The 23,791-nt window shown below is 41.7% G+C and overlaps 1 protein-coding gene across 3 annotated transcripts in view; it reads right to left on the reverse strand.

The window, feature by feature from the left end:
- Positions 1-23,791, reverse strand: part of exoc4 (exocyst complex component 4) — a 107,980-nt gene that overhangs the window by 33,295 nt on the left and 50,894 nt on the right. For 2 of the 3 annotated variants that reach the window (XM_071501843.1, XM_071501844.1), the window contains 2 exons: positions 6,279-6,381; positions 5,285-5,401 (listed from right to left, as the gene is read on the reverse strand). In XM_071501843.1, coding sequence (XP_071357944.1) covers positions 5,285-5,401; positions 6,279-6,381 — 220 coding nt within the window. Of the gene's footprint in view, positions 1-5,284; positions 5,402-6,278; positions 6,382-23,791 lie in introns of those variants that run through there. The other variant, XR_011694110.1, reaches the window with a different exon arrangement.

Here is a 23,791-nt window from a genome sequence, read left to right on the forward strand (position 1 = left end):
TGGGAGAAGGATATGAGGGCAGAGCAGCCGAGAGAGCAGGGAAACTTATTCTTTCAATCTACAACCTCCTCTTGACCTTTTCAGAGCTCGAGAGTGAATCTGACCAGTTTGAGGTACTGCACTGTCATCTGAGTTTAAGTAAGAGCATAGAATCAAATAACCTCTGGAAACCACCATGTTGTCTTTGTGATTACAACCTTGTCTCTCTCAGTAGTGGAGGGGAGAGGAGATTGGAGGAACTCATTTCAAGTGCAGCCAAAACTGCTGCGAGTAAAGAGTGGTATTGAGGTGCCTCCTTCCTTGATAATTCTTAACAGCTGTAAAATTGTCAACTAGATGCTTAGGCACAATCCATTTCATGTCAGATAATGTAGTAGAGGGCTCCAGAAAACATTTGGACTAAATGGGAAAACATTTAGAGTATTTATTTTACTGTGAACGGGCTATTTTGGCAGAATTAAAACGGGTGCCGTGCAGTTTCGCTGAGACTTTCTCTTTGCCAATAAATATGAGAATGGCTTTTGGTTTTGTTTCTGTTGATGTTAGGGGTGCGTGTGTCTCTGTCTGAGGGTTGCATGTGTGTGTGTGTGTACACAAACCACCCTAATATCCTCCATCCTCCATCCTCCCTCCTCACACTTGTGTCCTAATCATAGGGCATGGTTGGAGGCCGCTAACAGGTGTATTGTGTTGTGATTGCTGTGTCTGTTGATGGGAGCTGGGAGTTGAGAGGGTCCTCAATAAAGACAAGCTGCCCCCTCCCCATGCTCTAATCCACTGTGTATGTGTGATGGTGGGGTGTTGGTGTGTGTGTGTGGGGGGGCGGGCAGAGGGGAGCCAATCAACAGGAAGCGATCAGCCCCCCACAAATAAACATTGCCTACACATCATCACAAATAAAAAGGTCAGTGTCATTACAGTTATTGGAGGTGGATGTGCGGGTGTGTGTGCCTGTTTCCACCCTCCTCTCTCACAAAGCTACATGTGAATATGGAATTAAAAGGTCAACATCATTAGCAGGCCATTGGCAGCTGAACGTATCTGCAATACAGTGAGCATTGTGGCAGCTGACAGTGAGTGAATGAAATCAGTCTTTATCTGGCTCCAGGATGAGTTCAAACACACGCACATATGAATAACAAGTGCAGGGACACTTAGTACACAAACACGCACATGCAGATACAAAAGGACTAGTTAGTGGCTATTGTTTGGAGACACTGTGGACAAAGCTGAATGATACTTAGCGGAAAAGCGAGGGCCTGGGTGAAATTTAATTATGGCTCTGGCGTGGTGTTGGCTGATGAAGTAAACAGGGACAACACAAACAATTAATCCACACTCATGGACTTTCTCACAAACATGAGCGCTGCACAAATCCGGGCATGAAGGTGAATCGACGGTGCTGTCTTCAGGCCAGAGAAACGTGGTCACCTATTTGTTGTTCTGGAACGGTTTGACTCGTTGCACTTGTGTGAAGGTGCATGCGCAATGTTGTGTGTATGCTTGTATGTTAGTGTGTCACAAAGTGAGTGTGTAAAGGGGACATGAGGGGGTCCTACCAAGATTAATGGAGCCAATCTCCAGAGCTATCCAGCAGAGTGACCATACCCTCCCTATCCTGCTTTCTTCCTCTATTCCCCACCTCTCTCTCCCCTCTACCCCTTTCCCTCGATCTAACTCTAATTAAATGAATCAATCAGTGGCAACACCGAAGCTGGACAGATAGCATCACACCGCTAGGGCTAGCAGCGTGTATGTTTGTGTTTTGGTACACTGCTGGGAGTCTAGCCCGAGAAGAAAAAGGGAAAGAAAAGCAAGAATGAAATGGGAACAACTTTGGCCACAATAGATGAAAGGCAGAGAGCCATCAAAGACATCAAGGAAGCAAGAAAGAAAGACAGAAATCAAATAAGCAAACAGAGAAAGAAACATACAAAAGCCTCAGATTTGTGCCTTGCTTGTATTCCTCCTCTCTTTACCACCACTGCTCCTCTAGCGACTTATCAGCTCAGCCTATGCTATCACACAGACACATGAATGGACGTTAACCTTTCCCACTGAACTATATACTGTCCCAGGCAGCCCTTATCTCATGCTCCTAGTGGACAATATATAGCCAGTGTCAGGCTCATAATCATATCATTATTATGTAATATATGTACATGATATATATAAATGCAGTATCTGACACTGCTGGTGGCTAGTGATAGGAAAATCACTGCCCGTATCAATATTACTTATTAACCTAAGCCTTGACTGCATGTGTATTGCTTATTATGGGCTGTTTAGGCAAACCTAAGGCGTGATATTCACCTTGACTCCTGTGCAGTGTTTCCACAAAGTCATTTTGTCTATTTCTACTGGTGAGATATCACTGACAAAGGGTCACATAATTCAAATAGCATAAATGTATTTAATAACATGGGTCCACTCCAAAAGTTAATGCTATGGAAACATATTCATAAATATTCTCTCCATGGAACAAAGGCAGACCAGGGGTAACCCTATGCCACTTCATATAGCTGAAGGTTAGATAATAAATATTATGAAGAAATATTATGCCGATATAAACAGGTAAATACTTTTTTAAGTAGATAGAGCCGCGTATACATGAGTCTTAAAAAAGTGTAACTGTGCTCTGGCATATGCGTGTGTGCTATTACATTTCTATTTGGCTCCAAACTCTTCAGCTCCATCCCAGAACAAAACTGCACATGCTAAACGCTAATGTCTTCCTCCAGTTCGAACTATTGCGCACATTAATGTGTGCTTCAGTGGTTGCAGAGAGCAGATGAGTCTATAAAATGTGCTCCCCTATGGTTTCCCGTATGGGGCTGCAGCCAAGGTGTATGAGAGAGGGTGTTTAATGTGGTGTAGCAATATTGAGCTCTCTCCCTCCTGTCAGCCACGCTGGTTCTGATGCCAGCGGTGTGTGTCTCTCTCTGATAACACCTGGCACAGAAAGTATCATAGCACTTCAAGGGAGCACATACAGTACATGTGTGCGCACGAACATGCTCACACTCGAATCTGTGCATAGATATGTAGACCCAATGGACACACACAACCACATCTGCTCTATTATTGGATAGTCTAGCAACCATTATATAGCACTGCCACTATAATCTTTAATTATCCATTGCAGTCACATGGTTGGATAGATTCACCACCTGGCTGGCTAGAAGCTCCTGACATAAAGCACTTTGTGCAAACCCTGTTCAAAAACCTACTTTAGTTTATACTCTCGGGATAAAAAGGTGTCAAACCCCTTTATCAAAAGCTCTCATGACAACTAAGTGAATAAAGCTACGCAGTGAGGAAGAGAGCGGTCTGTCATAACAGTGACACTGTAGATGAAGGCCATCAAAGAAAACAGTAGGAAAGCTCTCAAATTGGGGACAGAAAAATACAACCACACACAGGTAGCAAAACAGACTCACATGGCAACAAATACACACATGAAAAAGGACCACAAACACACAAATGCCATCCTGACCCGTGAATGTGAATGGCAGCAGAAGAAGAGCGGAAGCCTCTTTTATTTAGCCCAATTAAAAAAGGCAAAAAGCCCAAACAAAAGGAGTGTTTTATTGCACTCCCCACTATCAGCAGAAAAGCTCATTAGCCACAGCAGCATAATTAGCAAGATGCTGCACTCCTCGTTAAGGAGGGGCCTGAGCCGTAAACAAACCCTGCTGAACTCCGAACGCCCACGGTCTCTCTCTCTGTAATGAACTGCCACCACTGTTCCCTCCCTGTGAGAGAACCAGGCACACAGACAGGGAGGCTCTGACAGAAACAAACACACCACAAAACGCAAAAAAAAAACCCACACATGCACACACACACACACACACACACACACACATACTCTGACTAACACATTTCTGAGGTCTGGTACACAAAAACCCGCAATACAAACAAACCACCTCTCTGGGACACAGTTTCCCATGACAACTGCATAGACAAACACACACGCACACACATCAAAAAATATATGTATGCATGTGCAACATGCATTTTTACTATACTGGAGACAGAGATTTGCACTCCACCAAACATCAAGAACATCTGACAGCTGAGACATACAAAAATCTTGCCAACTGCCTGGATCTTGACTTTGGCACTGCTGTAATCCTCAACCTGCCATGAGCTTGTTTTGAATATGACAGGCTGCCAAAATAGGCGAGATGAGCCTGTGGTTAAATGTGGTTCAGTCATTGAGGCAGTCAATATCAGTTCATTTTTTGGTTGTGGTTCTAGTTCTTAGTTCTTTGGATACATTTTTCTAATGTAATTCTGACCACCACAGATGAAATCCCATTCACCTCCTTTCACTGGATTTCAGAGGTGGATATCTAAAAACATCAGCACACAAGAACCAAAACCTGCATTGCAAGATACCACCAGGGAAAGACACATACATAGACAAATGTACTTGCACACATAAACACAGTTTGCACCAAACTGAAAGACATCCCTACTGTAACCTGTATTCCTTGTTTGCCAGGGTGGCCGTGCAGTGACACAGTGTGTGTTTGTAATGTGTGGCTCTGTGTAGGTCAGCAATCACAGACTTACCTTATGTATAAAATGGCCCTGGTAGAGAGCGAATGGTAGGGGTGTGTGTGTGTGTGTGTGTGTGGGTGTGTGTGGTTCCCAATATAACCACCAGTTAGTAACAGCTACAAACTCAAGCAACATTTCAGCCACAATAATGATCCTGTGAAATAGGTGGCTGGGTGGGAATAATGATCTGAAAGAGAAAGGGTGAGCGTGTGCATGGAAGTGTGTGTGTGTGTGTGTGTGTGTCTGTGTGTGTGTGTCTGCCTGCCCCTTAACCAACAGAGATCACAGAGAACTGCAAGGTGAGTGTCCTCAGGAGAGCCCTCCTCCTTTGAACAGGGGTACATAGGGGAAACGTTGAGAAACAAACAGGCCAGGCAGCGTGACTGTTTAAGCCTCTCTAACTGCTCACATGTGGATATGCTACACACACACTCTGTGTGCATGCATGTGTCTGAACTTAAATTAAGGAGACTCCTCTAAGCATGACCTGGCAAAAGCTGGTAAATAAATGTCCATTCCCAAAGTAATATGAGGTGAAGTTTGTGGGGCCCACTCCTTGTTAAGCATGCCGTTGATTCAACTCTGTGCTCCTTTTTGAGGCCATATTTTGTGATGTTGAATTTAACTGCCTTATATAGGTACAGATGTTCATTAAAATTCTTTCCTTCCATGCAAATGTATAATTTGGATTTTGAACATTTTGGATGTTCCTCACCTGCAGCAGGGGTCTCTGGACGCCCAGAACCTTCATGGTATCAGCACTGGCAAGAATCTTCAAGGGGTCAGCTGCCTTGCTCACTGCCTCAATTTCCTTGTTGATTTCTGTTCGCACCTAATGGTTCAGTGAAAAAAAAAGTTTACATTAAATGGGTAAGAGACAGTGGGACCACACACACCACTCTGTTTCCATTGGGAGTCAAGCTACAGTAATCCAGCCTTCTCTGAAAGCACAACTCATTTGCTTATCATCTTATATTTTTATTTTTCCCCTTTTCTGTGTATTTATCTTAGTTTGGATTTGACACTTCCTGTAGGTGAAAATATTCCCATCAGTCACTGTAATGCAAAACAGTTTCCTGTATTTCATGGAAAACATTGCTCAGTTCCAGATGGCTGCCTGGGTAAAACAAGCTGCTTAAACAACTTAAAGTAAGAAATTCTTGTTAAAAGTTGAGGGTCAAACATTTGCAGAATTACAATTATATCTGTACATCCAGGAACTTTACATTTGTTTGACTAAAAATAATTTAAAACCAAATATGACATAAGTAGTGGATAAGAGCAGGTATTCTATTAAGGTAATATTGAGAAGATTAGATAATACAATGGTCCCCAGCACTGTTGCCATTGTGTTTTTCAATTAATCGATATCAGTTTGGAGGAACCCTGAGGGGGGGTACAATTGAACATTTGGGTCAACAGATTTTCAAGACAAGGGCTCGATAATTGGGTCAGTAGAATTTTTTATATTAATATAGTGCAAAAGGTTCAAGCTATTAACTAACAAGAACAGACTGTGACTTTTAATAACAGGCTATTGAAATACTTTTTTTTTTTTTTTTTTTTACATAAAATGAGAACTGTTCTGATCTGATGTTATTGTGTGTTTCCACTGTCTAATATGTAGAACTTTATTCTGCCCCATGTTCTACTAAAGCATCGCACTCCTTCAGACAGTATAAACGCCATCAAGTTGTCTTATCACTAACCTGGTTGAGAAAGAGGTCGTTGATGTAGTAAGTGAGGAAAGCTCGGAGCTGGCACTGCTTGGCCTGGCCTGGCCCCATGTTCATCTCTATCTCCTGAATGAACCTGGGCAGAACAGTCAAGACAAACACATATTAGAACAGCGAGGACACATAACACCTGCTGTGGATGGAGGCTAATTCACAACTAACATGTTTGAATGTTATCACAGGAGCAATGAGACACAGGCTTGTGACCAGCAACATAGTAACTTTGCATCAGTGGGCCCTGCATCGCCTGGAAGCATTTAGATCTGCTGTGGGAAATAATTTTGGAAAGCTTAGTATGTTTCTCATGGTGCCTCTGAGCAGATAAAAGTACTCCAGTGGAGCTGCTCAGTTCCATTAGTGCAGACTTTAGTTATACTAGGCAACTCTCAGATGTCAGTGTGTCCGACAGTAGTGAATGTGTAAAACAAAACTTGTCTGTATTAAAGAAGAAGCCATACGATTCTATACAGCAACGTAACCGCAAATACCAAAGCTGTTTACAGTGTTAATGACACAAAACGAACAGAGCTACAGTATGCGTGCTCCCTGAATTCTCCCAGGAAGCTGGTGTCTGGTTGGTCAGATAGGGTCAGACAGTTATGTATGGGTTGGTGGAGGCACATGCACACCTCGTTTGTCAGAGAATCATTGGTCACTGGCCTTGTCTCACACACACCGCTGGGCAAACCATGCAACAGCGAGTGCCTTCTCAAGCGCTCAGCACATATAAATGCACAAATAAATCAAACCCCTCACATAAGAATGTTTTGACCTACAGGACCTGTAATATATGTGACCTAAACTTATAGAAGAGAGCGACAGAGAGAGTACAAAGAAAAGGAAAAAGAAAAATGCTTTATGTGAGAAAATCATGAAAAACTGAGAACAGAAGCTGAAAATAATACAGGAGTGAAGCTACAAAGACGACTCTAGATGGAAATCTAATTGGACATAGCCATTTGTAAAAAAGCAGGAGAGAGACTCCATTGCTTGGAAACGGAGTTTGTGCTCTTGTAATGTGAAGTGGAGGTTAGAACCAGGACACTGCAACATTGCAGGCAATCAGGGACACAGTCTATGCAGGAACTATAGATCAGTGGAGGGAGATGATTGATTAGGTAAAGTTAAGCTTGCATGTACATACACACACAAATACGTGCATGCACAGGCACACATAAAAACACGTTCAGACAAACACACAAGGAGCACCTGCTGTACAATCACACTACTCAGCATTTGTACCCAATTAGTCTGCAAGAGCAGAGACGCAAGTGTGTGCTTACGCCTCAGCCTGTGTGTGTGTGTGTGTGTGTGTGTGTGTGTGTGGATATGTGCATCCTTGTATCGAGGGGCGCAAGAGAGAGACAGAGGGAGCGAAGAACCTAAACCTATTCTAAATCCTTCATTGACTGAAACTCCACCACAATAGAAAGTTAAGTAGGAGAAACTCTTCTGTGGCCTCATTAAAACCGTCAAGCTTACAAAACAATGGGGGCCAGATATACAGCTTCTCTGTATGAATATGTAGAAAGTACAACTCAAACAATGCTTCTTAAAAAAAACCCCAACAATTTCTACTGACAACTTCATTTCCAGAAATCGATCTTAGGACAAAAGTTGCCAGTTTAAACGTGTGCCGTGTTGTTCTGAGATCCATCTCGTGCTGTCATTATTGTCATTGTTTCAATACAAGTGTCAGGATGATGGATCTTCAAGTTAGCGTGTGAGCACAGATGGATTTTTGTAGGCAGGAGTGATAACGTTTGAGTAATGTAGCAGGGACGAGGCAGTAAAACGGCTTTGTCTATCCAGACGGCCATCTGGAGCAGAGCTGCAGGCCCCTTCATGAGGATATTGAGCCCATGGGTGTTTCAAGGAGGTTTAGCCAAGGTAACTGGGCTAAAAGCACTGCTGGGGCTCACAAATGCTTAGAAAACCCCAAGAGCACGTGTCAGCAAATTTACATTTTAAGGGCATAAGTTTAGTGACAACATGCATTAACCAGAATGTTCTGTGAGAGGATTCAGAGAAATCATTTGGAATATAGAGTGGCAAGGCGAGTTAAAATGCAAATGGATAAATAACATGGGGCGAAGCACAACAGAGCTTAAAGATTTCTAAACGGATTCTGAGGGAAAATCTCTCCCTGTTCATTATCATTACAACCACATCTTCCAAACGTCTGCCTTGCTGATGGCATGACATACTGTATGGACAATAACAGCTTCTGGTGATGATGATGGTGCTGATAACAAATGACACCAAACAAGTTAAGATACACAAATGTGCGAGCACACACACACATTCAAAAGCCATCAACTTGTCTCAACTCCAAATCACGAATCACAAACCACCAAAACTCAGAAGAGCACAATCTTTGCAGGCTGCACTGTGCAAGGCCATTTGCAGAAAGCCGTACTCTGAGCAAAACCTCCTACACAAAAACATGGTGAGATGGCCTGACCTCTCACCAAAGAATGACAGCTAGCCGTGCTTCATCTCTCAAGGCTACAACTGAGTTTGACTTTATACTGGTCTAAACTGACATTCTTACCAGTTATCAGGAGCTCCTGCATGATACATCAGAAAAGGAAATGCTTTGATAGATTCTCAACTTGTCTGGCTAGACAAGTTTCTTCTAGAAGTTTGAAGGCTCTGTATATTAAACAGTTAATATTTCATACATGTATTAAAGGAAATGTAACACCTTTGTTATAGAAGCATGTAATATCCCTAAAGCCCTGTTATTCTTAATGGGATACATGTCCCTGTAAAGTTGTATAGGTAAAGACCTAACTCTCTTTACAGGCATATCACATTACACAAAACCCAATTTAATGCCAGACAAATCCATCAATGGCATTCATGTTTCCCTATATAGCCTCCTTATTTGAAAAGCCATTACCCATTCAAAGCCACTCAAAACCACAAGGATTCAGTAATGGTGCCTGCTTCATCTTATGAGGCCGTTATAATTGGACCCAATGTGATGTTAACAATGTCAGTTCCATTTCCAGGTGACAAAAAAAAAAACACACACCAGTCAAGCATATGGCAGCTGTACACAGCAGAGGTGTCAGCCAAGTCACTGAGGAGACGCGGTGGAAGCACTACAGAAACACGGCGGCGACAACACAGTGTGGACTCGCCCCTGAGTGTGAAGTCTTAGTGGTCTTAAATAATCTGCTTATCTACCCTTTCACACACACTATTTCCAACTGGCCTCAAGATAATGTGGCAGACATTAACACACACACACTGGCATGCAGTAAAGGTTGTATTAGTAGGTATCAATTACAAGTGGGGCATTGGAATTATATCATTAAAAGGACAACACAATCAAGAGTGAGTTTGTGGTGCTAAATGATTAACTGATTGTAAAAATGATTGCTGTCAATCATGGTAACAATGAATACATAAATAATGTTGCTCAGTGATGCTAAAGCAGCGCAGATGCTTGACAATATGGAGCTTTAGTCAAGGCCCTCCAGCAAAAGGACAAATCTGTCTGACCAACAGGTCACCCATTTGCCCTAACACACTGAATGATGGGTGCATTATGTAAATGCTTACATGTATATGTGTAAGACATACCATGGTTTTAGCTTTGAGAATTCTTTGTGTTCAAAAACTAATAACAACCAGGAAGTGATGATTCATTATACAATTTAATATCAGAAAAATTAGACAGCAGAAAAAGGGCTGAAACCTGCTGACACTAGGCAGAACGCAAATAACCTATGATGTGGTCCAGCCATATACTAGGTGAAAGTAAAGAAAGTATCTCCAGATTTTGCTGTGTTAGTCTAAAAAAAAAGACTAGAATCACTCTGGGCTTTTGAAAATTGTGATGGGAGTTTCTGGCTGTTTTATGACATTTTATTGGGCAAATGATTAATCCATTTATCAAAAAAAATAACTGATAGATTCAACACTAATCTCTAGTTGAAGCCCTTCTCTGAATACAGTAAATCTTTGTAGATTTTCTATAATTTTCATTTAGATATTAGACATTTACATTTAGATACATTCCATTTACAAATTTAGTAATAAAAAGGTATACATTTATGAAAACATCTTAACAAACTAACAGATTTTTCTTCCTGTTGCTGAGTTTAATAAATTCCTCACGAAAGATTGTCATTTCTTAACCAGAGGCACAGCAACTGCAGTGGCCAAGCAAACACAAAACTTAGCCTGAATCAGTTTGTCTTGCTAGAAGACTACAGACTGCAGTGGATCCCACACACAAAGTTCACATCTTCCATCACGTCTCCCTATTCACTGCCAGTCTCATAGGTGCCATCAGCCCATCACACACACTCTGAAACACACACACACTCAGACTGATATTCATATTCAAGTGAGTGTGCCATAGCATCCCCGCACTTCCCCTCAGGTCGTGCTGTCTCCTCTGGAACCAACATGGCTGCACCAGTCACACTCCAAACCCGGTTTCTTAGCAGCAACTGCCTATGATTGCACTTGACAGCATGTAATTATCTGTCATTAGGAAACAGATGTCAGAGCCTAGGGTCTGGGGCTGGATAATTGTAGATGCCATGCCCTCTGTGTATGTATGTCGAGAAATAACACTCCTGAATGGCATTAAATGTATTTATACCAACAGGGATTTGGCTAATGAGCGAATAAGCTGCATCCTAATGGCTCTCTGATTATTCAGAGAAAGACAAAGTTTGATTTTTTTTTTAAGATAGCTAAAAGAAATGAGAACAGACAGGGACAGAAATGTTTTATAGCAGCACCTCTGAATTCATTTCCCACTGGAAACTAAACCTAAGGTAACAAATGCTTCTTTAAATGGAAAGGGTTGGGATCCCATCATCCATCTTTATCTGCAGCAACGGCGTAATGATGCCGAAAGAGAAATGGGATAAAGACAAAGATTTAAGAAAGACAGCAGAATAAGAGTGTGCTAAGATCGATTAGAGACTCAGCATTTTTAAATCTCCCAGAATTCCCTTCAGGCACGAATCTATCAGCTATGGTGCATTCTGATTTCGTTGCCCAGAGAGGAAGGCTTGATCTGTAAAGACCTGTCACACACCAAGGACAGGACACACTGAACCTCTACCAACTGAGAGGGGAGGAGGGAGAGGGAGTGCTGTTGTGTGTACACACTAAATCAGTCTGTCTCTGTCACACTAACACACATACTCACACACACACACTCATAGACTAACATAAAAATGTACAGCCACGTGTCAATACATCAATAAGCCACATCCAGTGACACTTTAGGGGACTTATCTATATGCAATTATTCCTACTCGCAGTGCTGCCCAGTCACTGCAGGAAGATTTCAAAGTCATAAAAGAATTTTAATGGATGGGGACACTTTATGGGTTTTATAGCACAACCAACATTAGCTTTCATTCCAACGGATCAGACAATAAATGCTAGAATGGCAGCTTTTAATTGTTATCCAACTGCTCATTCGATATTGATTCTCTGGGAATATTACACACTCCAATACACACCACTCACTTATTTCTACAGCGGTGTTAAATTAATGAAGTCTCACCCGAGAATATAAAGACCTACTCAAGAGATTTCAAAGCACATAGTTGTAGAGCTGCATTAAAGAAGGAGAAAACTGAAAAGATGGATGAGGAAAAAACTAATTCTGACCAAGAACACCTTTTTATCCACGAGATGTATTGCTTCAAAATCTATCTATACTTTTCAGCTGCATGTTCCAAGACCTCTGGCAATTTTCACCACTACCACTGGATGGCACTGTGTCAGCTTTCTCTACAAGCTCTGGCTGCATGACCAGTTGACTGACTTTTTTTATTCTTTTTTTTTTTTTTTAAATCACAAATGTTTTTGAGGAAGAATTAAGATTCCAGTTGGTGTGCATTATTTGAAACCTGTACAGGATTTGCTGTTTGAGTGTGTGTATGTGAGTAAGTAAGAAAGGGTGTGTTTTGATGCGACAGTGTGTTTGTTCATCAGTGCCTGTGAAATGCATATGGTCTTCCCACACACCGCCCACACCTCTGCCAGACTTCCTGCTGTTTATACCCTGTTCTTGCCCCCGACGCTGCATCATAGCCTTTCTGTGTGATTGCACATGTGTGTGTCTGTGTGAGGGTGTGTGTCTCTGTGCCCACAGGAGGGTATGAGCATGTGTTTGTGTAAGAGAACAAAAGAGGGAGAGAGAGAGGAGCGCAATGGGAAGGTGCAAAGATGCATTATGTAAATGTGAGTCCACATGCTTACAGCAGCAGGCAAGAATGGGATTCATATTCAGGACCTTTCCTTGGGAAAGGGAGCCTAATAGGACATAAGAGAGGTCCATCCTCCTGTAACATTACTGTACATGGACTCTGTATAGACAGGCTACTATGGTTAATCCATCAGTGTTGTTTGTTCCTCATTATTTCAACTTCACATATAAAGACAAAAAAAGTAAATCATAGCGTAAGCAGAATTAAACCCATGATCAGGACACTGATCCAAAAATGCTATCTGAATGTTCTGTCTTGAAATGAAATATTAGCAAATGATTCCTAAAATTGATAGTGGAGTATATGCACTACTGGTATACTTCCTCCTCCATCTCCACTTATAGCAGAAAGTCAACCAAAAAAACAGACTTTATGTTTGGCTGTTCCAATGAGTGTGAAACATTGGTTAAATAGCCACAAACATCCATAGAGTAACTGTTGAGTATTTAGACCTCAATAGATAATCACATTTGACTTTTTTTGGAGTTTATGAATAAATGATTTACTGACCAAGCATGATGGCATTTTTGCATATGAATAAGATAATGTTGGACATGTCACTGTGGGAAAAGCCCAACATCTAAGTGATGGCTGAATTCCATTTAGCTGCTCAGTTTGACAGTCCTGGTATTGTGCACGCTTAGTCACAGCTTAGTGGGACACTTTAATAGAATGGAGTCATTACTAATCTTATCAATCACACCCGTGCTTTTCCTATTCTGACAAAGTCAAAGATTTCAAAACTGTATCTCACTGCTGCCATTACTCTACCTCTACCAGACTGTAAAAGGGGAAAGAACTCATAAAAATAGACAAGAAGACTGGCAACACAGATATCAAGGAGGCTGTGCCCCTCAAGTAACCCAACAAGCAGCATGCATCTAAACTCAGGGGATTTAACTCAAGGGAGCACTTCGTGAATATGTAGGTTTATCGAGAACAGTATGCTCTGCAAGCACTTTAAATCTGCAGAACATACAGAAACACTACAGTGTAAAACGAGGGCAAAATCAGTGCATTGTTCATTAGTGGTTATCTGTGCTTAACATAGAGGTAAGTGGGTGTATATCTGAATTTCTGCAACAGATGTTCATTCTGTGTACGTGTGTGTGTGCGTGTATGCATCCACACATGTACTGCTTGCATGCACATTTATGTCTCTGCACCTATTTCTGTCAATGCGTGTGTGTGTACTGGCCCGTCACAGTGTGGTGCAGACCAATTAAAACGGGGGAGATTGATGACCAGGGGCTCTGAGTAGCAGCAGCAGCAGTAGCAGTAGCAGACAGCTGCTTCCTGCAGACAACAGGAAATGAGATGGCCTTGTTTAGCTGACGCTGCCAACACCAACACCGCAGAGCCTCAAAGACAAATCACCACCTTACTGCTGCTACTTGCCTACTCCTCCATCTTCCTACAGCGTGCTCTCCACCCTCCATCTCTTTATCTCTCTCTAATTCCACCCAAGACTATCTCTCTCATTAGTCTTTTCTCCAAGAGTAATGTAGTCAAGGTATATTCAGTTAATACAGTGTAGATGCCAAGTATACATGTGCACAGATATATGCTACCTGTATCCTTGATCCAACATTGCCACATAAAGTCTTAAGTCATCAATAACTTGTGAGTCAACTTAAGTCCAGGAGAAATGTGAGGTTAATGGGGATCAATCATGTAGTCAGCTGCATAAAGTAGAAGCCATGTATTATTATTAAAGTGAATTCACGTTTAGCTGACTTGCTCAATGACAACAGGGTGCTGGTGAATTATAGATTACTGGTGAATCATTGTCTACTGCCCATTTAAAAAAATATTAGATTCACAGTTTTGTGTGTAAGACGGGCATATCCAGCGCTGCAAGAATCCCACACTCCAATGAAACTTAGTTTCAAAGACACACACTTTCCCTGGCGCGTTGCCAAAGGCAAGAAAATCATAGCAGCAGGGGTACAAACCTGTCCACCGCTGGTTCATTCCCATTCACAACAGCCTCCAAATTTTCAGTGGACCGGATCTTTTTATTTCTGAAGGTTTGTCACTAAAGTATGAATTTTATATAATCGCCTGTCTCTGCTGTCAACTGAATGGTAAGTACTAAGATTTTTGGAATAATAATGGACTCACAGCTTTACCAGAGTGGCTGTAATGGGTGGTGAAGATCAGTTATTATGACACAAAGAAGTAGGAGTATCAAAAAGTGGAGACAATCATATGCTGCATAATATCAAGTCTTGATTTGTCTTAATGTCATGACCTCTTAAGTTTAGACTTTTAGATCAATCTCCTGTTCTGCATTAATCATACAAACGAGGGGATTTTGCATAGACCTGTGGAACATAGAACAGAACTCATCTACCATCCATTTTTAAATGTTGCAATTTTCTTTTTCTACTATCCAAAGAGAAGAGGAGGGCTGTGGGCTGCAAGGGAAGGTTCAGCTCTCTCACATGCTACATTGAGCCATTAAGACCACAAAGAGGCAAAGATGCCTCAATGTCACAATGGGAGGCTACAGGGCCTAAATTACTGCTTTTGTGGCCACTGCACAATGTCATTCAATACAGATAGAGAGGCAGGTGACAGCACTGTTCATGGCTGGTCCCATAGTGTGCGTGTGGGTGTACGCATGCATGTGGTCCCTTCAAACTTTTGTTTTCTTAATAACAGGCAGCAATTGCTTATTTCAGACACACACAAGCACAAACGTGCACATACATACACACACACACACACACACACACACACACACACACACACACAATTCCCTAGTCAGATAGGCAGGTGCAGACAAAAACTGTATCTGGTCTGATTGTCCTCTGCTCAATGCTTAAGTATTTAAGTGTTCATCTCTTCCTTCTAAAAAAAAGTCTGATTAATAAGCTGAGCTCTAAGTGGCCTCCCACAGGTGACATTTACAGAAACAGGGGGAAGGGGACTGCTTTATTAAAGTAAACCAGGAAGTTAAAAACAAAGCTGATAGAGTACAATACAGAAACCAACAATGACTCAACACACAGGAGGGCCGCACGATATATATCGTTTCAGCATCGCCATCATGAATAGTCACATCGCAGGAAGCAGGAGAGGGAGGCTTTGGGTGCTATTAAAGGTCTCGTCTGCAGTATGATTAACAGTCTTAACACAGAGCCAGGAAGAAGGCAAACAAGAAAAAATAGATACTTTATGTCAGCGCTGAGCACATACAACAAGTTTATCAGTAAGAAAACAACAGATAAAGTTTGGGAGCCAAAACTGAGCGCATCCTTTCTCACCTTCACAAACACTGAGATATCCATACACACTCAGACATTATGTTCTTGTCTAATCAGAGTTGATGGTGACGATAGAGACTTTCTGAGCGACCGAAGGACACTCATGGTTCAGTGAATGACTCAGCGAGACTGAAATAGCAACTATCCCTGGGAGAGGAAAGTGCGAAGGCGCTTTTCAGCTTCCCTGAAAACTACTAAGAAAAACACTTAACCCGCACACAACACACAAAGGGCTGGCAGCAAAGATGAACATGGGGAGTCTATTCCAGCCCAATGGGAGAAGTGAATGGAAAGTTGCCCTGAAGAAACAAGGTAAGTTGAGGTCAAAAGGATTGTTCTGTGGAAATGCTAGTGGGTTTGATATTTTCCCAAAGTTACAATTGCCACAGGTGAAGGAATGCCATTCTGCTGATTTATAAATATAAAAACAATTTTGCACCGACAGAAGACTCGCTTCATCTTCGATTTCCATTTCAGTACGTCTATGTGTTACAGATTTTCTTCAAACCTCTCAGCCAACACTAACCAGCACAGTATACTAGCAGTGCATAGTATCATAGACTGAAGGTTGATGAATTCCTTCAAACAGGTTGTGGGGTGAGTCGTTTCACATCACATTCTCCTCTGATTAAAAAAAAACACTTTATATTTATCACCCTTTCTCCTTACTGTATGCCCTTATCTCCTCCTCTGTATTTCCCACTCTTCATTTAACTCCTGCTTCTCTCCCTTGCTGTCATCTCTGGTCTCTTATCCTCAGTATCGCTTCAGACCCCCCCCCCCATCTTTCTCTCTCACTCTTTTCCCCTTAATTCCCCCACCTCTCTCTATTTTTACCACTCCATTGCTGTTATCTGTCTGTGGCACCCTTTCAACACGCCCCCCTCCCCTCTTTGCCATACCTTTCCTCCATCTCTCTTCCCTCTCTCTTGGCCTTCCATTCCATTTAGACCCTTATGTTAGCGTAGGACTTTCCATCCTGTGGCGTACAGGTAGTAAATTGAAATGGTTCTGGGGGCTCCATTGAAGCCTGATTGAATTTAAAAAGAGAAAGTGCCATAAAGAGAACTAGTGGTGAGAGGTCTGTAATACACTGAAGGGCTCCCCAAGCCATGACAGTGTTGACAGGGAGAGGGGAAGAACCACAAGAGGTGAGAAAGGGTGGGAAGGAGAGAGGTAAGAAAAGGATGGAGGGAGGGGAAGCATGAGGACAAAGTGAAGGTGGAAGGAAGCAGTGACAGGAAAAAAAATGAAGGAGGGAAAGAGTAAAAAAAATAGTGAGGGCAAGAGGACTGAAGGAGGAGAGAAAAAAGAGAGAGAGTGGGAGGACAAAATGATTGAAAATGCATAAAACTCTTAATCGGAATGAAAACCAGCCCATTACCTGTCGCGCACAAGCAGATAGACAGAAACACAAAAAACCCCTCACAAGCGTGCACCCTTCATAGTGACACCTCACAGAAATGCCTCAATCATGGTTTGCACGGCCTGGAGGGAGCAAGGTGACAGGTCTCATATTGGAGACGGCCAACAAAATGCAATTCCTGGAAGTCAGCTCTAGGGCTGGGTGTCTGTCATACCTACAGCTCTGATAATACTCCCACACATCACATTACACTGCTCAAAGAGTCACCTCTCAGCATATAGGGCAAACACAAAGCGAAGACAGGTGCATGCAAACAAAAGTATCTGCACACACACACACACACACACACACACAGACACACACATGACATGCAGGTAATTCTGTATACATTACTGCCATAGGAAATATGATGTTAGGGGTTAAATTATTCATTGATCCTTTCATAGCCTGTCCAAGCCTGCTTGTTGTAGTGTCATGCCTTGGTCTGTGTGTGAGTGTGTGTCCACTTGAAAGGGCTCTCAGGGGAGAGAGACAACCTTGAGCTGACACTGACCTTTAACTTGTGCGTTTCACTTTAAAAAGTGACAGGGGTGTGTGGGCGATGTGTGAGAGTTTTTTGTGTTTTCATGTACAGAGCCATATGGGTGAATGGAGAATCCGAAATATTTCAGTTACCAGGATGACCAAAGGGAGGGGGAGGGGGAGGGGGTGGGCAGGGGAGGAGTGAATTTCTCAGAACAGAGCAATTTGCAGTTCACATCTGATCATTTTCAGAGTTTTAAATGAATTAACAAGGTAATTAAATATAATTGAGATAAACAAGCATAAGAATGTCAGTGCAAAATGGCTATTATTAAAGCAACCAATAATTACACAATGAACTAATAAAAGGATAAATTATAGGCTATTGTACAAACTGCATTTTGCTGTGACTGGTTCGGACTATATTTAATTTAATGAGCATGAGAGCGCGTGTTGCAAAAGTCTGTGATCACAGTGGCAGCTCGCTGATCAGAATCTGATAGAAATTGTAATGTCAAGAACTGTTCAGAATTGATGTGACAAATGCAGAATCTAAATAGGCACCAATGCAGGAGGGAAACACATAGTAAAGTTAACGGTTTGTGGTTTGGGGGTGGTTTGTCTGAGAGGCTAGCCATTTGTGCCTGGGGATGAGTCTAATTACTGGTGACAATGCCAGCGCTTGCACTCTGCTTGAAAAGATAGAGATGCTCGAGGTGATTAAGTAAGGTCATGGTATTTCCCATCTCTGTTGGCACATGTTAATGCTCTTATCTGTTCTGTGTTGGCCTTTGAATAACGTTAGCCTTGCCCCATTTGGGGTCATTTTATCCAATGTGTGCCTTAACGAGGCTTTAGTGTCTGTGTTGGGACTGGTTCATTTGCAATGTAACTTATTGTAATAATAAAAGTTTCCAATTTTCTTTGAAGAAATTTTACAATCAGTGTTTATATTGTACATATTACCCAGTGCTGATGTTAGAAAAACACAAAACAGTCCCGAGACCAAACATATTGGTGATGTGCTTACTCATAGTGGAAGCAGTTGGGTTTGTCTCTGATATTCTAAGATCTTGACCTTGCCTTGAGATAATGTGCGTTCTGATTTGGCACAATATAAAGGAAACTGAGTTGAGTTGAACTGAATTGAAGTTGTAGTATCTCTGTTCTCCACTTGCAATTAAGCTGAATACAGTCATTGACTCAGCCCACAACTTATACACACAACAAGTTCTCCTGAAGCAAGTTCACATTTTAAGTGTAGACTACAACAAAAGATGCAGATTGTTTTGTTCATATAAAGTGACTAATTTTAATAAAGTATGGTTTAACCATTGCTGAGGCATTAAACCAGAGGATTCTTTCTTTGTAGGTCAGTTGCTTTGAAAAAGTATACTAGAATGTGAATGAGGAGACATCCATTTAATACATGACATTACATGACATTTCTACAATTTCCGTGTTCAGAGTTACATCAATTATTAAACTAATAGTTGTAGTCTGAGGTTTTAGTAATAACAGGAATATTTTATCTTTCTGTCTTTCTTCGAGGGAGACCAGCGCCAGCAGTAAAAATGAGCTAGAGTAAGAGGGACAGTGGAACAAAGAGGAGAGTCACAGGAACAAGGAGAGATGAAGAGACAAGAAAAGAGGATTAGGCATGAAGAGTCGTAATAATCAGAGCACAGCCTACAGCTATAGACTCAGTGGAGAGACAGAAATAAATTGAGAGACATGAGAGACGTATGCAACCAGTGTTTGACAACAGCTGGGCCAAAGCTCTGTGGCATTTATACATGACTCTATTTCCAAGCAATCGGTTTACAGGACTGATAATGACTTTATTTGTGAAACAAACTTCAGTTAAACAGCTTTGAAATACAGTAAGTATAAGTTAAACATCTCTGACAGGGGATGGCTGGGTACAATTTATAAACTGCTAAAAATGTAGCTTTTGTTAGAAATTCACCATAGTTTGTAACGTGCTATAAATCATCCACCAACTGTTGATACATGCCCCTGCAGCCCGCTAGTCACAAACACCTTTCCCATTTGTCTGCTCTCCTGTTAGTTATGTTAATGGAAAAAAAAAATGAAGTTAGAATATGAGGTTGCTACAAATAGGCAACACCACCTCCCCACTGGATTATCTATAGGAGCATAAAGCACATTTCAATGACTATAGAAAATAATGTGAGTCACACCTTGCTTAGTCATACTCCAAGTATGAGTAAGGCAGGTGGTAGTGTTATGTACTCTTTTTTAGATCAACTAGACCCGATGGGCTTTCTCCTAGCAATTTTTATTTTCACTGTGGTATCTTTCAGTGTGACGGAGGCTTTTGCCAGCCTACGTCCTGGAATGCTCTCATTACCTTGGTGCAGTTGCCAAGGGAGCCAGTGTGATATTCAATACTTCTGTTTCCCATCCTTCCAATCTCATTTACACTTGACACCTGACATTTGCATAATGGCCTCGCTCCATCTCCGATCTAGTGAAATACAGGGTGGGGGTGAGGTGGGTACAGTGTGTGCGTGCGTGTGTGCTCATGCTTGTTTGGTTGTGATGAGTACATATGTCTATCTAGACTGTGTGTCTGTGTCTGTGTGTGTGTGTGTCACAGGCGGGGGTTAAATGACTTCCTTCTTAATCTAGCTCATTAAGCCTGCAGAGAGCTCGGAGTGCCCCACATTGGCTGATTTGGGACAATTTGCGGAAATGCTGGCAGGAACACGTAAATGCGCATGCTAATCAGGGGTGTCGTGACCCTAATCAGTCAGAGACAGATATTAGGGTGTCAGGAAAATTGAAGACGAACATGAATCTTTGTCTTTTCTATTATGTAAGCAGTGTGAGATAGTGATGGAGAGCTATGAAAATGGCACTCTGTCACAAGTTTGGAGTCTTGCACCAGACTGCTCTGTTCATTCATCACAGGGGTGCCACCGTGTTCAAGAGCGCACCAAGAAGTCTGGGCTCTCCTGATCAGGGAAGAGCTGCGGCAGAATATTCATTCATTCATGTCAACAAACTAGGAAATCATACTAACTGACTAAACCTGTTAGCAAGTCTGTCTTGACTCATCAACCTTTCAACAGGCTTGACTTAAGCATTACTTTTTTAAATGAATAAAAATAACAAATTTGTTTTGCCTGCAGTTTACACCTCTGATGGTTTTTCAATAAACGTAGCACTAACATTGTGTTGGAATTTGTTAATTTCTTTTGCATTTCTTCATTTCACTATTCATTTCATTCTCCTATGCACTTTTAAACCTTATAAATAACATTTTGAGTTTTTGTGTGTATTGCTGACAAACATGACCAAACAAGAACTCACTGGACTGACTGGCAAAGGCACTGGACTAACACAAATAGACACATAGACACACACACACACACACACACACACACACAGAATCCTACCCATGATGAAACTATTCTTCCCTGCATACCTCCGCAGATATTATAGAAACAATCTCTCTTTCTCATAATATACCAATTTGTCACAAATGATGGGCCTCGAATATTTATCATGATATCTTTATGCAGCGCCACCCACAAAAAAAAAAAAGAAAAATAATATAATCCTCCCCCACATCCCTTCTAGCCAGAAAGCTAGTGAGCTAGAGCAGAGTGAAACATTGTACTTAGCAAATTGCATTTGAAACCAGGGGGGAATAAATACTACAGATAAAGACTGCTCTAATGTGCTCAAATCCATTAGAAATCTCATATTCACACATAGCAGAAATCACATTACAAGACGCCCCTAATGTCATTTCACAGGGTTTTTCCACCAGCATTTGCTGCCAGGGTGAGACTCTAACATCAAACATAATGGATTTTTGCCTTTTTTTCTTTCAGTCTGCACCTCCCTTATGTTGTTTTTTCCCCTCTTGGAGTCTGTTCTGTGCTATTCTGGTTGAAATTCCCCTCCAATCTTCATTGTTGTGGATGTGAGTTCTATTTCAGGTAGATGTAATGAATTTAGCCAAACAGGTTTAGAGAGGAGACCACTTACAGGCAGAGGGGGCTATGGTGAATGTGTTTACACTTTTGCTGCTCATCAGCCCCAGAGGAAAGCTTGGCAGGCTCAGTGTTGCTATACTTTATTGCAGAAGTGTTTCTATCCCTTGACTTCCCATGCCTCACTTATTCCAGTGACAAACAGGAGAGCAGATGGGGCAGAGTGGAAAAAGCACGTGTTCTTCATGCTGGGTTGGAGAAGTTTAAAGGGGAGTGATGAACATGTGCATCGATTTTCCGTCTTCTAAACTAGAATTGAGAGTCGTGGAAGGAAACAGGATTGCTGCATCACTTGTATAAATTTAACTTCCTAACCTTTGACTAGAAATAACCTTGGGAAGAGAAGAGAGGAGAGGAGAGGAGAGGAGAGGAGAGGAGAGGAGAGGAGAGGAGAGGAGAGGAGAGAAATACAGACTCAATCAATCTGCCAGTTTGGCTTTTCAACTGGTTGCACATTCAATAGGCATGACTCCAGCATGACTGGTCAGTGATCAAACCATCACAAGGAAGGACGAAAGAGGAGAATATCCATCTCCTTCAAAAATGTAACTGTGTCCTTCTCAGATTTTTGGTTTGGTTTTCATTTCACAGTGTAGGTTTTGGCTGATTCAATTTGTACATAGGAGAGTCATATTTGGTTAATTTTATATCAAGAGTAAGAAACCCTATCTGAAAGAAATCATCTCTACTTAACCAGACTCAAAATGTTTTAGGAAAATAAATGTAAACAGAACACCAAAATGATCCCTCAAAACTACAGGAAGATGAGCAAAGCCAGAGGCAAAATTAGACAAATGTAGGAATGGAAGACATGTGCAGCAAATAAACACTTTGTCCAACAGCAAACCTGTTTTGCTTCACATCACACACAGCGTGGTATGAGTCAAATATGGTCATTGTGTGGATATCCCAATAATAAATAAAGCCAAACTGATTAGTTCGAGAGGGAAGGAAAGTGAGAACAGGATGTGACACAAAAACACAAACAATTACCTTATTTAACCTTTAGACCTTGATGTGTCCCCACACATAACCACTAAAGGACAAACATTCTCCAACTATAATTATTAACTGTGAAACACTGTCTTGGAGAACTGCCTGGGGTCTGTTTAGCCACTATTGGATTAGATGCTGCATTGAGTTGAGACCATCTATCTTTGAGAATAATTAACTATCTAGAAAGATGGACTAACTTATGTAACCACCAATTAGGAGATCACAAACAATCCTTTCAGAGGGAGTTGGAGAATTTTAATGAGGTTTAATGACTTGTTTATTGGTTGGTGGGGTTTGTTTAGAGAGGTACACAGGGCAGATGTGCTGAGAGGTTTTTAAAAAACAAACTCCCTCCACATTCTCCCTCATCTGCACACCTCTGGTACCCACTGCATATTACACTATATTATAACAGCAGTATGAGAGCATACTGTGTGTGTGTGTGTGCGTGTGTTTTGATCTGCATTGCGAGTCAAGGTTTGTGTGTGCATGTATGCTTATCTAGAACTCCCCTCAACAATCTACCAACCCCCCACTTCTACCCACAAACACACACACACATCCGTGAGGCTACTTCAGAAGCCGAGCCCCAGACAGGGTGAGCAGATCAATCAATTACATCTCTGCTCCAGCAATCAAACAAGGTTATTATCAGGCAGCAGCTCACCGACCTGGAAAGGCCTGGCCAATCAAAGGCTGCTGTGATGTGGGGGCTGGAACTCGCTCATGTGACAGTAACACAGAGTGGCAGCTCATGTTGTCAAGGGATAGAAAGATGGAAAAAGGGAAGACAGACGACTGAGGCTGAATTCAAAGGCGAAAACAGAAGAAAGTGTGTGGGACAGGAACAAGAGAATATCTGTAAATCACCCATCTCCGGCACTCTGTCCTCACCTTGACATTACTCTCAGAAGGGCAGGAGGACATAAGAAATACTGAATACAGTTCTTTACAAGTACTCTATATAATTTTGTCAGGATTTCAGTTTTTAGTGGGTAGTAAAACTCTCTTCTGTTTTTCTATCTTTGAGTGGCTGATTACATCCCTG

Source organism: Trachinotus anak, unplaced genomic scaffold, assembly GCF_046630095.1.
Source record: "Trachinotus anak isolate AG129_WGS33_773 ecotype Australia unplaced genomic scaffold, CSIRO_AGI_Tana_v1 ptg000018l, whole genome shotgun sequence".
In the NCBI taxonomy this organism is placed as follows: Eukaryota; Metazoa; Chordata; class Actinopteri; order Carangiformes; family Carangidae; genus Trachinotus; species Trachinotus anak.